This window comes from Panulirus ornatus, chromosome 49 (genome assembly GCF_036320965.1).
Source record: "Panulirus ornatus isolate Po-2019 chromosome 49, ASM3632096v1, whole genome shotgun sequence".
Lineage (NCBI taxonomy): Eukaryota > Metazoa > Arthropoda > Malacostraca > Decapoda > Palinuridae > Panulirus > Panulirus ornatus.
In genome coordinates, this window is record NC_092272.1 from 11700437 (window position 1) to 11718104 (window position 17668).

Consider the following 17668-nt stretch of genomic DNA (forward strand, 5'->3'; position numbering starts at 1 on the left):
GTGAACCAGTTGTTGACACTGAAACCCTGGTTGTAAATTATCTGTTAATGATCTCTTAACAATATGTTACACTTATAATGACCTCTTAAGAATATGTTACACATATTGACCTCTTAAGAGTATGTCACGCTTATGATAACCTTCTCAAGAGTATGTCACACTTATGATGACCTCTCAAGAGTATGTCACACTTATAATAACCTCTTAAGAATATGTCACACTTATGATAACCTCTCAAGAGTATGTCACACTTATAATAATCTCTTAAGAATATGTCACACTTAGAATGACTTTCAAAAGAAATTATCTATAATCATTTGACTTACTGTTCTTATTATCAAAGTTTCTATGATTAACTCATCTTTACTTTTTGAAATTCTATGGTTACGAAAGGCATCAACTGTATCACTTACTGTAGGAGTTGTATTGAAGAATACATCAATTGTATAGATAAATACATCAACTTCATTACAGGTTCCATCACTTCTATACCACATCACTGTTACCAGATCTCCTGAAACTTCAGGCCTAGTGTATGACAGAGACACGATCTCCATTCTGAAGTAAGACAACTATTTCATGAACTGTAGTGCAGATACAGAGATAACACTAGTCAACAAGACGAGACAACCAGACTGGGAAGGAGAACCACCTGAAGGAGGAACTAGTAATGCACTGAATCTCAGCTGGTTTCTGTGTCATAGATGGTCGTTAGAGCAGGCAAGGGTGGTGGATGGTGAAGCAAGAGGTAGGAGGATAGTGTTATAACAAAAGGATAGATAAGGCAAATGCAGTAGATAGTGAAGCAAGCAGCAGTATAGCTTTGTAGAACAGATGGGGTGCCAAGTTAACAGGTGGTGGTGAGGCAAGAGGCACGAGGATAGTGTAATAACAAGAGTTCAGATGAGGCAAATGCAGTAGATAGTGAAGCAAGCAGCTGTATAGCTTTGTAGAACAGATGGGGTGCCAAGTTAACAGGTGGTGGTGAGGCAAGAGGCACGAGGATAGTGTAATAACAAGAGTTCAGATGAGGCAAATGTAGTAGATAGTGAAGCAAGCAGCAGTATAGCTTTGTAGAACAGATGGGGTGCCAAGTTAACAGGTGGTGGTGAGGCAAGTGTGTGGTTGGGTGGTACAACAAGAGAGGGTGGTGGATGACCACACTGGCACATGTTCCACACTGGGTGGATGAGGCCAGAAGTGGATCTCATGATAGCAGGTCACTTGTTGAGAAAGCTGATGAGAGAAACGACCAGAGATGTGTGATGTAACGATGAGAAACGAGAGATGGAGGAGGAATGATTGAACGAATCGTCCAGATAGGGAACGAAAAAGAGTTCTTGTGAGTGATAGCAAACTGGTTATGGTCGTTACGGATGTGATTAGAGGTTAGTACAGGTCATTACAACATTGGTAAGATCTGCATTGACGGAGAATTTCAGTGCCTGGTTTTTGGTAGTGATTTAGAGATGTTTTACATCACAGATTTTGGTAAATTGATAGAGATTATCTGGGTGGGTTAAGTGCGTTAAGTGAAGGAAGGACAGATGTAAGTGGGTGGGTTAGGTGTGTTAAGGAAGGACAGATGTAAGTGGATGGGTTAGGTGTGTTAAGTGAAGGAAGGACAGATGTAAGTGGGTGGGTTTGGTGTTTTAAGTGAAGCAAAGACGGATGTAAGTGGGTGGGTTAGGTGTGTTAAGTGAAGGAAGGACAGATGTAAGTGGATGTCTACTTAACTTGAGCACGACGGTACGATCCTTGATTACGATGGTTCGACCCTTGAACACGACTGTGCGACCCTTCAGCACGTCTGTACGACCCTTGGGTATGATAACCTGGCCTTAGAGATGGCTATGTAAGATTTAAGTTGAACGCTCGGCCATCTTCCTCAAGGGTCGTACCGTCGTGCTCAAGGGTCGTACCGTCGTGCTCAAGGGTCGTACCTTCTTGCTCAAGTGTCGCACCGTCGTGCTCAAGGGTCGTACCGTCGTGCTCAAGGGTCGTACCGTCGTGCTCAAGGGTCGTACCGTCGTGCTCAAGTGTCGTACCGTCGTGCTCAAGGGTCGTACCGTCGTGCTCAAGTGTCGCACCGTCGGGCTAAATGTGGCATCGTCGTGCTCAGGGATCGTACCGTCATGCTCAAGGGTCGTACCGTCGTGCTCAAGGGTCGCACCGTCGTGCTCAAGGGTTGCACCGTCGTGCTCAAGGGTCGTACCGTCGTGCTCAAGGGTCGTACCGTCGTGCTCAAGGGTCTTACCGTCGTGCTCAAGGGTCGTACCGTCGTGCTCAAGGGTCTTACCGTCGTGCTCAAGGGTCTTACCGTCGTGCTCAAGGGTCTTACCGTCGTGCTCAAGGGTCTTACCGTCGTGCTCAAGTGTCGTACCGTCGTGCTCAAGTGTCGTACCGTCGTGCTCAAGGGTCGTACCGTCGTGCTCAAGGGTCGTACCGTCGTGCTCAAGGGTCGTACCGTCGTGCTCAAGGGACCATGAAATGAAAGAGATCTGGAACAGCGAAATCCATCAGCTCAGAAAAACTCTGTATAAGAAATTCATCTTCAGAAATAACTTTCTCTCTCGTCACCCACCATGAAGTAACCCCACCCACCATGAGGTAACCCCACCCACCATGAGGTAACCCCACCCACCATGAGGTAACCCCACCCACCATGAGGTAACCCCACCCACCATGAGGTAACCCCACCCACCATGAGGTATCCCCACCCACCATGAGGTAACCCCACCCACCATGATGTAACCCCACCCACCATGAGGTAACCCCACCCACCATGAAGTAACCCCACCCACCACGAGGTAACCCCACCCACCATGAGGTAACCTCACCCACCACGAGGTAACCCCACCCACCATGAGGTAACCTCACCCACCATGAGGTAACCCCACCCACCATGAGGTAACCCCACCCACCATGAAGTAACCCCACCCACCATGAGGTAACCCCACCCACCATGAAGTAACCCCACCCACCATGAAGTAACCCCACCCAACATGAGGTAACCCCACCCACCATGAAGTAACCCCACCCACCATGAGGTAACCCCACCCACTATGAGGTAACCCCACCCACCATGAGGTAACCCCACCCACCATGAGGTAACCCCACCCACCATGAGGTAACCCCACCCACCATGAGGTAACCCCACCCACCATGAAGTAACCCCACCCACCATGAGGTAACCCCACCCACTATGAGGTAACCCCACCCACCATGAGGTAACCCCACCCACCATGAGGTAACCCCACCCACCATGAGGTAACCCCACCCACCATGAGGTAACCCCACCCACCATGAAGTAACCCCACCCACCATGAAGTAACCCCACCCACTATGAGGTAACCCCACCCACCATGAGGTAACCCCACCCACCATGAGGTAACCCCACCCACCATGAGGTAACCCCACCCACCATGAGGTAACCCCACCCACCATGAGGTAACCTCACCCACCATGAGGTAACCCCACCCACCATGAGGTAACCCCACCCACCATGAGGTAACCTCACCCACCATGAGGTAACCCCACCCACCATGAAGTAACCCCACCCACCATGAGGTAACCCCACCCACCATGAGGTAACCCCACCCACCATGAGGTAACCCCACCCACCATGAGGTAACCCCACCCACCATGAGGTAACCCCACCCACCATGAGGTAACCCCACCCACCATGAGGTAACCCCACCCACCATGAGGTAACCCCACCCACCATGAGGTAACCCCACCCACCATGAGGTAACCCCACCCACCATGAGGTAACCCCACCCACCATGAGGTAACCCCACCCACCATGAGGTAACCCCATCCCTCAAATTCGTATCTTCACCACATGCTATGAGGCGAACCCCATCAGCTGCAGGTCTGGGGGACAGCATACAATGGGGGCGTCAATGCACTCCACCCTCACACCCGCATTTCCTAGATGCTTGCGGTGAAAATCCGACCTAAAAACCTTTAGTCATAGTAACTAAATTCTCCATGTTTGATCTGCTCGTTGTCTGGCATAAACCCACCAAGTGAGTGTTTGCAAATCACGACGCTAGATGGCTCTGAGGTCACTAAGGTCTATATGTCCGAATCACATCACTAGATGACTCTGTTCTCGCTAGGTCTATATGTTCAAATCACGACACTAGATGGCTCTGATGTCTCTAGTTATGTATGTTCAAATCACACCACTAGATGACTCTGTTCTCGCTAGGTCTATATGCTCAAATCACGACGTTAGATGGCTCTGAAGTCACTAGATCTACATGTTCAAATCACGACTCTAGATGGCTCTGATGTCTCTAGTTATGTATGTTCAAATCACGACGCTAGATGGCTCTGAGGTCACTAAGATCTACATGTTCAAATCACACCACTAGATGACTCTGTTCTCGCTAGGTCTATATGTTCAAATCACGACACTAGATGGCTCTGATGTCTCTAGTTATGTATGTTCAAATCACACCACTAGATGACTCTGTTTTCGCCAGGTCTACATGTTGAAATCACGACGCTAGATGGCTCTGATGTCTCTAGTTATGTATGTTCAAATCACGACACTAGATGACTCTGTTCTCGCTAGGTCTACGTGTTCAAATCACACCACTAGATGACTCTGTTCTCGCTAGGTCTATATGTTCAAATTACGACGCTAGATGGCTCTGATGTCTCTAGTTGTGTATGTTCAAATCACGACGCTAGATGGCTCTGATGTCTCTAGTTATGTATGTTCAAATCACGACACTAGATGACTCTGTTCTCGCTAGGTTTATATGCTCAAATCACGACACTAGATGGCTCTGATGTCTCTAGTTATGTATGTTCAAATCATACCACTAGATGACTCTGTTCTCGCTAGGTTTATATGCTCAAATCACGACACTAGATGGCTCTGATGTCTCTAGTTATGTATGTTCAAATCACACCACTAGATGACTCTGTTCTCGCCAGGTCTACATGTTGAAATCACGACGCTAGATGGCTCTGAGGTCACTGGATCTACATGTTCAAATCACACCACTAGATGACTCTGTTCTCGCCAGATCTACATGTTGAAATCACGACGCTAGATGGCTCTGAGGTCACTAGATCTACATGTTCAAATCACACCACTAGATGACCCTGTTCTCGCTAGGTCTATATGTTCAAATCACGACGCTAGATGGCTCTGATGTCTCTAGTTGTGTATGTTCAAATCACGACGCTAGATGGCTCTGGTCGTGGTCTTAGTTGCCAGCTCGCGCCCGATGACTCACTGGCGTCCACAAAAGTGGTGTATTTCTGCGACAGACTTTCCTGGGTACAGTAACTGGGTACGAACGACGTGGGAGACGGTCGTGTACCGGTGGGGGAGAGACCTTGGTACCGGGAATTGGGTGTGGACGAGGAAGTCAGGGATGAAGATAGCCAGACACACACACACACACACAGACACACACACACACACAGACACACACACACACACACACACACAGACACACACAGAGCAAAATATGCAGGAGAGACGAGCAAATCAAACGAAAATATTGGCGATCAAGGACTTAAACGCTGTTGGGAAATATACACATACCGTAAGGACGGTAGATAAACATCATATAACAAATACAATGAACATCACTGAGGTGTCTAGAAATACATCTAAAGTTCTTAATTCACCAGTTTCTTAAGATCTTATAACATCATCTTGAGTTTGATTAAGATTTCTCTCAACTACGAGAGTGTGTGTGCGACATGTGTTTATCTACAAACATCAATATAAAGATAATAAAGATATTAACGGATTTATCCAATACCTCTTTACAGCTCGTCTATTTAGCTGCCTTATTAAACTTAATAGACATAAATGATTTATTCCATCGATCTCTTTTGAAGTGAATTTCTTTGCCTAGTTATATAAACATAATCTTGAGGTAAGAAATGGTAAACAGAGTGTAAGCTTTCTCCCTCAGCAACCAGAATACTTTCACCCCAGCAACCAGTTCCCAAGACTCCAGCAACCAGTCACTGGCCCACGAAGCAACCAGTCAGTGGATATACCCACCACAACCTCACATAACAACCACAGAACCACCACAACCACAACCAGAACCTCACATAACAACCACAGAACCACCACAACCAGCCACAAGGACCACCACAACCAGCCACCAGGACCGCCACAACCAGCCACCAGGACCACCACAACCAGCCACCAGGACCACCACAACCAGACACCAGGACCACCACAACCTGGACCACCACAACCAGCCACCAGGACCACCACAACCAGACACCAGGACCACCACAACCTGGACCACCACAACCAGCCACCAGGACCACCACAACCAGACACCAGGACCACCACAACCTGGACCACCACAACCAGCCACCAGGACCACCACAACCAGACACCAGGACCACCACAACCTGGACCACCACAACCAGCCACCAGGACCACCACAACCAGACACCAGGACCACCACAACCTGGACCACCACAACCAGCCACCAGGACCACCACAACCAGACACCAGGACCACCACAACCAGTCACCAGGACCACCACAACCTGGACCACCACAACCAGTCACCAGGACCACCACAACCAGACACCAGGACCACCACAACCTGGACCACCACAACCAGCCACAAGGACCACCACAACCAGCCACCAGGACCACCACAACCAGCCACCAGGACCATCACAACCAGCCACCAGGACCACCACAACCAGCCACCAGGACCACCACAACCAGCCACCAGGACCACCACAACCAGCCACAAGGACCACCACAACCAGCCACCAGGACCACCACAACCAGCCACCAGGACCACCACAACCAGCCACCAGGACCACCACAACCAGCAACCAGGACCACCACAACCAGCCACCAGGACCACCACAACCAGCCACCAGGACCACCACAACCAGTCACCAGGACCACCACAACCAGCCACCAGGACCACCACAACCAGACACCAGGACCACCACAACCAGCCACCAGGACCACCACAACCAGCCACCAGGACCACCACAACCAGCCACCAGGACCACCACAACCAGCCACCAGGACCACCACAACCAGCCACCAGGACCACCACAACCAGCCACCAGGACCACCACAACCAGCCACCAGGACCACCACAACCAGTCACCAGGACCACCACAACCAGCCACCAGGACCACCACAACCAGCCACCAGGACCACCACAACCAGCCACCAGGACCACCACAACCAGCCACCAGGACCACCACAACCAGCCACCAGGACCACCACAACCAGACACCAGGACCACCACAACCAGCCACCAGGACCACCACAACCAGCCACCAGGACCACCACAACCAGCTACCAGGACCACCACAACCAGCCACCAGGACCACCACAACCAGCCACCAGGACCACCACAACCAGCCACCAGGACCACCACAACCAGCCACCAGGACCACCACAACCAGCAACCAGGACCACCACAACCACAACCAGGACCACCACAACCAGTCATCAGGACCACCACAACCAGCCACCAGGACCACCACAACCAGCCACCAGGACCACCACAACCAGCCACCAGGACCACCACAACCAGCAACCAGGACCACCACAACCAGCCACCAGGACCACCACAACCAGCCACCAGGACCACCACAACCAGCAACCAGGACCACCACAACCAGCCACCAGGACCACCACAACCAGCCACCAGGACCACCACAACCAGCCACCAGGACCACCACAACCAGCCACCAGGACCACCACAACCAGACACCAGGACCACCACAACCTGGACCACCACAACCACAACCAGGACCACCACAACCAGCTACCAAGACCGCCACAACCCAGGACTGAGGTCAAGGTTGCCTGACCCTGGGGGAGAGTGTGGTGGCGGTGACCTCTTCCTGGGGAAGGTCAAGGCGTCACTTGGCGTCTGTCTATCTGTCTGTTTGTCTGTCTGACATTTCTACACTGCGACAGTTTCCATCCATTGTTTGGGAGGGCCGATAGACGTGCCTGTTGTGCGCACGCGTCCAGGATCTTTCTTTTTTCCCTCCCAGCGGGGTCAGTGGTGTGGAGCGGTGGGGGTCAGTGGTGTGGAGCGGTGGGGGTCAGTGGTGTGGAGCGGTGGGGGTCAGTGGTGTGGAGCGGTGGGGGTCAGTGGTGTGGAGCGGTGTGGGTCAGTGGTGTGGAGCGGTGGGGGTCAGTGGTGTGGAGCGGTGTGGGTAAGTGGTGTGGAGCGGTGGGGGTCAGTGGTGTGGAGCGGTGTGGGTCAGTGGTGTGGAGCGGTGGGGGTCAGTGGTGTGGAGCGGTGTGGGTCAGTGGTGTGGAGCGGTGGGGGTCAGTGGTGTGGAGCGGTGTGGGTCAGTGGTGTGGAGCGGTGGGGGTCAGTGGTGTGGAGCGGTGTGGGTCAGTGGTGTGGAGCGGTGGGGGTCAGTGGTGTGGAGCGGTGGGGGTCAGTGGTGTGGAGAGGTGTGGGTCAGTGGTGTGGAACGGTGTGGGTCAGTGGTGTGGAGCGGTGTGGGTCAGTGGTGTGGAGCGGTGTGGGTCAGTGGTGTGGAGCGGTGTGGGTCAGTGGTGTGGAGCGGTGTGGGTCAGCAGGTGGACATGCGTGAGGCCTCCCCCTGGCTTACGAAACACGAACGCCTCCAGTACATGGACACCCACGGAACACGCATGACCTACGGACTGGTTTTTAAGGTGGTTCGTCCGGTTTCTATTTTACAGGATAAAGCGTGAAAAAGAAACGACGGATGATGAATGACAGTGATTCGATCGTTTATGGATACGGTGAATGATAGTTGGAGTAATTTGTGGTACAGCTTAGCGCAGCTGTGGTACAGCTTAGCGTGGCTGTGGTACAGCTCAGCGTGGCTGTGGTACAGCTCAGCGGGGCTGTGGTACAGCTCAGCGTGGCTGTGGTACAGCTCAGCGGGGCTGTGGTACAGCTCAGCGGGGTTGTGGTACAGCTCAGCGGGGTTGTGGTACAGCTCAGCGCGGGTGTGGTACAGCTTAGCGCGGCTGTGGTACAGCTCAGCGCGGCTGTGGTACAGCTCAGCGCGGCTGTGGTACAGCTCAGCGTGGCTGTGGTACAGCTCAGCGGGGTTGTGGTACAGCTCAGCGCGGCTGTGGTACAGCTCAGCGGGGCTGTGGTACAGCTCAGCGGGGTTGTGGTACAGCTCAGCGCGGCTGTGGTACAGCTCAGCGCGGCTGTGGTACAGCTCAGCGGGGCTGTGGTACAGCTCAGCGGGGTTGTGGTACAGCTCAGCGGGGCTGTGGTACAGCTCAGCGCGGCTGTGGTACAGCTCAGCGGGGCTGTGGTACAGCTCAGCGGGGTTGTGGTACAGCTCAGCGGGGTTGTGGTACAGCTCAGCGCGGGTGTGGTACAGCTTAGCGCGGCTGTGGTACAGCTCAGCGCGGCTGTGGTACAGCTCAGCGCGGCTGTGGTACAGCTCAGCGTGGCTGTGGTACAGCTCAGCGGGGTTGTGGTACAGCTCAGCGCGGCTGTGGTACAGCTCAGCGCGGGTGTGGTACAGCTCAGCGCGGCTGTGGTACAGCTCAGCGGGGCTGTGGTACAGCTCAGCGCGGGTGTGGTACAGCTCAGCGCGGGTGTGGTACAGCTCAGCGCGGCTGTGGTACAGCTTAGCGCGGGTGTGGTACAGCTCAGCGGGGCTGTGGTACAGCTCAGCGCGGCTGTGGTACAGCTCAGCGGGGTTGTGGTACAGCTCAGCTTGGCTGTGGTACAGCTCAGCGGGGCTGTGGTACAGCTCAGCGGGGCTGTGGTACAGCTCAGCGGGGTTGTGGTACAGCTCAGCGCGGCTGTGGTACAGCTCAGCGCGGGTGTGGTGGTAGGTGAAATGACACTGAAGCTATGGTCGTTAGTGGTAGTGTAACAAGCCATGACGTGTGGCAAGTGTCCAGTCATAGGTAAACTTTGTCTCAGCTTAAAAGCGAGTCAGTCTACCTCATTTTCTATACCTTTGCATCAACAAACGTTCAATCCGCCTCTCATTTTCTGTACCTCCTCATCAATTGACGTTCAAACCTGCCTCATTTTCTGTACCTCCTCATCAATTAACGTTCAAACCTGCCTCATTTTCTGTACCTCCTCATCAACAAACGTTCAAACCTGCCTCATTTTCTGTACCTCCTCATCAACAAACGTTCAATACGCCTCATTTTCTATACCTCCTCATCAATTAACGTTCAAACCTGCCTCATTTTCTGTACCTCCTCATCAACAAACGTTCAATACGCCTCATTTTCTGTACCTCCTCATCAACAAACGTTCAATACGCCTCATTTTCTATACCTCCTCATCAACAGACATGATTAAACCTGCCTTGCCTTCTATGTCTGTTCTTCACTCAGAGTCGTGAACATGTTATTAGGAACATGTTATTAGGAACATGTTATTCACCACAGTGACTCATGGATCGCCTTTCCACCACAGTGGGTACTGTGCCACTGTGAAAGGAACCCACTGGCTCTATGTGGACACCAACCAGTTCCTTTTCTCAGTGGGTTTTGGGGGATTATGTCACTTTATTCTAATCCACTTGAAGGCCATGACATACAGGCGAAAACCCAACGCAGTAGTGAGGAATTCTACCCTTAGCATGAGACGTCACGCCTATATAGGACGACCAAAAGTTGACAAGTGTTGTGATAAATGATAAGTTTGATATAGTGGCTGATGTGTTCTCTGACCTCCAGCTCTCTCTCTCTCTCTCTCTCTCTCTCTCTCTCTCTCTCTCTCTCTCTCTCTCTCTCTCTATCTATCTATCTATCTCTCTCTATCTATCTATCTCTCTATCTCAACCAAGCACTCCTCTTACTGCCTTCTCGAACACACTCACCAAGCAAGGCTGTAAAACCAACCACACACACACACACACACACACACACCTTCAAAAGCTCCAACGCTTCATCTTCTACGCCAAGTTCATCAGGAAACCAGTTTGATTCCTTGAATTTGTAGGTCATTGATACAATGCTTCCCCTTACTTCATATACGCGCATGGTCGCTCTGATGTGGTGAATGAAGCCTGTGCCATTTGGGGCTTCGAAGCGGCTTCGAGGTTCAGGGGTCGAGTTAGAACGGATGACCTCAGCTGTGTGCGTGTGTGTGTGTGTGGGTTATTTGAAACTAGTTCACCCTTCACCCCGCCAGGGGTCAAGGTTCACTCTGTGTGTGTGTGTGTGTGTGTGTGAGAGAGAGAGAGAGAGTGTGTGTGTGTGTGTGTGTTTATGTTTCAGGAGTTAATTGGCAGAGACATTTCGGTTACCAGCAGGTTACCAGTAGGTTACCAGCAGGTTACTAAGGGTTACCAGCAGGTAGCTAAGGGTTACCAGCAAGTTACCAGGGCGTTACCAGCTGGTTACCAGCAGGTTACCAGCAGGTAGCTAAGGGTTACCAGCAAGTTACCAAGGCGTTACCAGCAAGTTACCAGGGCGTTACCAGCAGGTTACCAGCAGGTTACTAAGGGTTACCAGCAGGTAGCTAAGGGTTACCAGCAAGTTACCAGGGCGTTACCAGCAGGTTACCAGCAGGTTACCAGCAGGTTACTAAGGGTTACCAGCAGGTAGCTAAGGGTTACCAGCAGGTTACCAGCAGGTTACTAAGGGTTCCCAGCAGGTAGCTAAGGGTTACCAGCAAGTTACCAGGGCGTTACCAGCAGGTTACCAGCAGGTTACCAGCAGGTAGCTAAGGGTTACCAGCAAGTTACCAAGGCGTTACCAGCAAGTTACCAGGGCGTTACCAGCAGGTTACCAGCAGGTTACTAAGGGTTACCAGCAGGTAGCTAAGGGTTACCAGCAGGTTACCAGGGCGTTACCAGCAGGTTACCAGTAGGTTACCAGCAGGTTACCAGCAGGTTACCAGCAGGTAGCTAAGGGTTACCAGCAAGTTACCAGCAGGTTACCAGCAGGTTACTAAGGGTTCCCAGCAGGTAGCTAAGGGTTACCAGCAGGTTACCAGGGCGTTACCAGCAGGTTACCAAGGCGTTACCAGCAAGTTACCAGGGCGTTACCAGCAGGTTACCAAAGGGCTGGTGACGACGGAGTGGAAAAGACATGATACGTTAATGTTTCATGTAATATCTGGACTCCAACAAGGGGCAAGCATGTCTGGCTCCTTACCTGTATTGACTTGAACGCTACATTCTCCACGTCACGTTAGAGCAAATCATTATCTGTGATGTGAGGAGCGAGCAGAGGTCTAGGTGGAGGGTCCATACCTCGTCCAGTGATCAAATCCTGCTGGTCAGGAAGGCAGACCAAACACATGTTAACTGCAGTACACCAGAAGTGTGTGGGGGGGAAGAATGTAATGACTGTGTCATCTGTATGGTGTTGACTGGTGTGTATTCCTTAACTGTTAACTGTGTAGTTTGTTATCTGAGGCAGAAGATACTGTAGCTAAGGCTGTATTATGCTGTAGCTAAGGCTGTATTATGCTGTAGCTAAGGCTGGTTTATGCTGTAGCTAAGGCTGGTTTATGCTGTAGCTAAAGCTGTATTATGCTGTAGCTAAGGCTGTATTATGCTGTAGCTAAGGCTGGTTTATGCTGTAGCTAAGGCTGTATTATGCTGTAGCTAAGGCTGTATTATGCTGTAGCTAAGGCTGGTTTATGCTGTAGCTAAGGCTGTATTATGCTGTAGCTAAGGCTGTATTATGCTGTAGCTAAGGCTGTATTATGCTGTAGCTAAGGCTGTATTATACTGTAGCTAAGGCTGTATTATGCTGTAGCTAAGGCTGTATTATGCTGTAACTAAGGCTGGTTTATGCTGTAGCTAAGGCTGTATTATGCTGTAGCCAAGGCTGGTTTATGCTGTAGCTAAGGCTGTATTATGCTATCTCATCGTCATTATTTCATATTATGTAACTTTACATTACGATGTGCTTTTGTAATATTATACTACGTTATGTTACATAATATTACAATATATTGTTTTATATTATTTTGTATTATTCTATGTTATGTAATAACATATCAAATCATATCATATTATTAGAAGTTATCATCTTACAAATCCACAAGGTTTAGATAGTCACTACACTTGAATTTGATATATAGAACAGTTGAAGAACAGTGTTTGAACAGATATTATTTATTAAGTATAGTGACATGGAATGAGACATCGCTAGTACTATGGAACTCATGTACTGTGACCTCCTCACAGCCACTACATAACCACTACATAACTTCTACATGAAATGCCACGTATCATTCTCACCATCAGAACAAAGAAAGTGACGAAGAGGATGACAGACATGTTCAGGAGAATATGACGGGGTGTGTTAGGGAAAGATTTCTGAAGGGAACATGACTGTGTGTTGGGGGCAAGGGAGGTTACTGAAGAGAACATGACAGGGTGTCAAGGGCAGGGGTTACTGAAGAGAACATGACAGGGTGTCAAGGGCAGGGGTTACTGAAGAGAACATGACAGGGTGTTAGAGCAGATGTGGTGAGGAAAACATAACAGGGGATGAGGAGGAGCAGGGGATAGTGAAGATAACATGACAGGGATATGAAAAGCAGGGGTAGCAGAAAGGAGAACATGATAGGGAGTGAGGCAACAAGAGCACTATAGAGAACATGTTAATTCCAAGAGTGATAAGTGAACTGATGAATACGTAATCAAACGACCCAACTCCCCAGCTTCCCGCCAGAGAAGGACTGAAACTGATGCTGATAGACGAGGGTATACCATACAAAAAATCCTTCTCTAACACGATCCTGGCGGCAGAAATACAACGAAATACACCCACATGAAGACCTTGTGAGTGTAGGGTCACGTGTGTGTATAGACTGGTGTATGACCCATGTGTATATTATGGTTGATCTAAAGATTATTTTCATGCAGACTATGAATCTATCTCGTTCACTTTGATAGAACCAAACATATCTTCACTACCACAGGGAAAGATGGTGCAGGGTTAGTCCACACAGCTTCTCAACCTGAACTAAACTAGTTTGATAGAAGCGCCTCCCCTGAATATCATAATATTATCTTAAGATAAACCTTTCAATATGTGATGCCTTGTGCGTCACTTTTTTGGCAACGTATTAGAAAAAATATTCAAACTTTGCTTTCACGGTGAAAACGACTCAATCTTGCTCAAAAAGTATTTTCCAACCTCTCTCTTCCTCATACTACGAATACTTTCCTTCAAGTCTTTTATTTTCTATCAGACTCTGCCATTATACTCATCAAAATACGTACGTGACATAATATGCTATCATCTTCCCTACAGCTTTGATAAGCATATAGTGTAAGTGTTTCATAAACGTTTGATAATATCATATGCAGTCTAATATATATCGTTTCATAAGACTCTGATAATCCTATATAATGTAACATATATCATTCCATAAAGTTCTGATAATCATATATAATGTCATGTATATCAACATATATATATGTTTACCAAATGGCGTCCTAGCTTCGTCTCTTCGATGTATATCAACTGACTGTTATATTTCTCTCTTGTGTCTCCCCTGATGATGTGATTATTACACGAGAGTGCACTTGGGAACTTTTCGTGTTTCATTTTCCCCGTGGACTCATAGGAATATCTTGATCACGTGCAGAATTGTGCTCCTTTCCAATATACATATATATATATATATATATATATATATATATATATATATATATATATATATATATATATATATATATATATATATATATATATATATATATATATATATATATATATATATATTCTATTGTAATGTTACGAAAAGAAAAATGTCTTTTCCTGTCCTTAACTACAGTGGATTTATATTCCTCTAGTGAGGATCTCGGGGTCCGTTATGAACGTGTTAACAGTCCGCAGTGGGTCAGTTAACTGCCCAATTTGACAGTTAGAACACAAACGTAAATATCCTCCTGTGTAGAGAGTATCTGTCACATCTTGATTAAGCCCCATTTGCCATACCATCCAACTTGACCTCAGCCAGGTTGACCCTACCTGGCCAGGTTGACCCTATCTGGCCAGGTTGACCCTATCTGGCCAGGTTGACCCTACCTGGCCAGGTTGACCCTGCCTGGCCATGTCTCAGGAGGTACATGTCCCAAAAGCAGTATCATTAGCACTGCTAAAGTTCGAGCTATATAGCACTGATCATCAGTGCTACGCAAACCTCACAGCTGCGTACACACTTCGTCTCGCCCTCCTCACAATGTCCTTCTCCTCCTCACTATAGACACCATGGTGAGGTACACGTATGACCCTTGATAAAGACTCACAAATCTCATCATCTCGCTGTAGATGACATACCACTGCTTACATGACCTTTGACCCAGCCTCAGAAACCGAGTGACGCATGACTTGTGACCTAGCCTCACAAGTCGCATCTGAAAGGTGTCAAATAACTCTTGACCCTGCCTCGTGTCAAACGCCTCACACGACCCTTGACCCAGCCTCGTGTTAATCGTCTCACACGACCCTTGACCCAGCCTCGTGTCAAACGTCTCACACGACCCTTGACCCAGCCTCATGTCAAACATCTCACACGACCCTTGACCCAGCCTCGTATCAAACGCCTCACACGACCCTTGACCCAGCCTCGTGTCAAACGTCTCACACGACCCTTGACCCAAACTCGTGTCAAACATCTCACACGACCCTTGACCCAAACTCGTGTCAAACGTCTCACACGACCCTTAATCCAGCCTTGTGTCAATCGTCTCACATAACCACTGACCCACCCTTAGAGCCCCCTACCTCACCCCATACACACACCAGACCAGCGCATCGTACTTACATGACATCTAAGATGGACCAAAGCACTTTACCTGCATGACGCCTGCGATGACTTCGTGCGTGCGTGCGTGCGTGAGTTGCTGAACTGTGGAACAAGGCTGTACTGTGCCCGCTACCTCTCCTGCCCTCTGTTATATAGGCTGCTTACGCCACGCCCTTCCACACGCACGCCACGCTGGGGGACAACCAAGGTCATCATGTGTCAGCCACAGCGCCGTTCAAAATTTGACAGGGGCGACAATCACGTCATTCCCACCGAGAGCCAATCCCTCACCTCCTCGAGTGTGACGTCATAGTCTGAACCGACCAATCGTCGTCCTCGGTTGGGGTCTTGGCCTCGTGGAGTACTGTGAGGTCATCTGTGACGTGTTGACCGCGAGTGCTGGTCTGGGATGGGTGACCTCGCTCACGGGCACTGACTGGAAAGCAACTGAACGCGCAGCGTTCAAGAGGGAAAAAAGAGTAAAAACAAGAGCGGCGTCGAGCGTAATGCCTGCCGGGCGTTCAAAAGTTAACTAATGTGCATTCAAAACTACCTGTTAGATGTCCAAGCTACCTGATTGCATTCATCATTACCTGCTGTGCGTTCGACAGCAGGGACCAGATTCTCAGGGAGCTAAGCGCTACCTACTAGGCGTTCAATAACAGTTTGGCGTTCATCATTACATGCTGGGCGTTCAATACCAGACACCAGATTCGCAGGGCGTTCAACACTACTCACTGGATGATCAGCACTACCAGCTTGGCGTTCAACTCTACTTGCTGGGCGTTTAACGCAATCCGCTAGACAGACAAGAATACCTGGTTGGCGTTCAACACTTCTTGCTGTGCGTTCAACCGTCGGCACATGATTTTCGAAGCGTTGAACGCTACCCAACGGACGTTCAAAACGAACGTGACACTAGGCCCCCCTTGTCGTGCAGTGCATGGCTGACCCCCACTTGCTCAACACCTACCTGATGGAACCTTCAATTAACGACCCTTTCACCTGAAAAGCCATGTGAACTGGACTGGTTCAGTTGCTGAGAGTCGTTAGTGGAGAGGAGTGGTGGTGATGGGGGGAGGGGGGTAGAAAGGTCGTTTTGGAGGTGAGGAATGCCAAGGGGGAGGAAATGGGGAGGAGGTTATCTTGGGAGTTAGTGAATGTTGGGGGAGGAGGGGCGGGTCCAGATGGGGGTCATCTTGGAGATGAGCAGTGATCAGGAAGGTTGTAGGAGGAAGAGAGGTCGTCTTGGAGGGGGTCAGGTCGAGGGGGAGGAAGAGAGGTCATCTTGGAGGGGGTCAGGTCGAGGGGGAGGAAGAAAGGTCGTCTTGGAGGGGGTCAGGTCGAGGGGGAGGAAGAGAGGTCATCTTGGAGTGGCAGGTCGAAGGGGAGGAAAAGAGGTCGTCTTGGAGGGGGTCAGGTCGAGGGGGAGGAAGAAAGGTCGTCTTGGAGGGGGTCAGGACGAGGGGGAGGAAGAGAGGTCGTCTTGGAGGGGGTCAGGACGAGGGGGAGGAATAGAGGTTGTCTTAGAGGGGGTCGGGTCGGGGGGGAGGAAAAGAGGTCGTTTTGGGAGGGGGTCAGGTCGAGGGGGAGGAAGAGAGGTCGTCTTGGAGGGGGTCGGGTCGAGGGGGAGGAAGAGAGGTCGTCTTGGAGGTGAGATGTGATCAGGGAGGAGGCCACAGAGGTCATATTGAGGGTGACCAGTGGTCAGGTTCTCACAGTGTGTGGGAGGCTCTCACAACACCTGACACAAGAGGTCAAAGGTGAGGATGAAGATTAAATAACAAAGCGGGTTATCTACCACTCTCCTTACTGACACACAAAATCAATGACCTTGTTTAATTACACACACACACACACACACACACACATACACACATATATATATATATATATATATATATATATATATATATATATATATATATA

At 49.8% G+C, this 17668-nt stretch overlaps 1 protein-coding gene across 1 annotated transcript in view; it reads right to left on the bottom strand.

The window, feature by feature from the left end:
- The window catches only part of LOC139764405 (uncharacterized), a 27182-nt gene extending 11277 nt beyond the window's left edge, over nt 1–15905 (bottom strand). Inside the window, exon 1 of the mRNA XM_071690965.1 lies at nt 15789–15905. Within this exon, the coding sequence (XP_071547066.1) occupies nt 15789–15794 (6 nt within the window). The 5' untranslated portion in view covers nt 15795–15905. The remainder of the gene's footprint in view (nt 1–15788) is intronic.
- Nucleotides 15906–17668: the final 1763 nt, after the last annotated feature.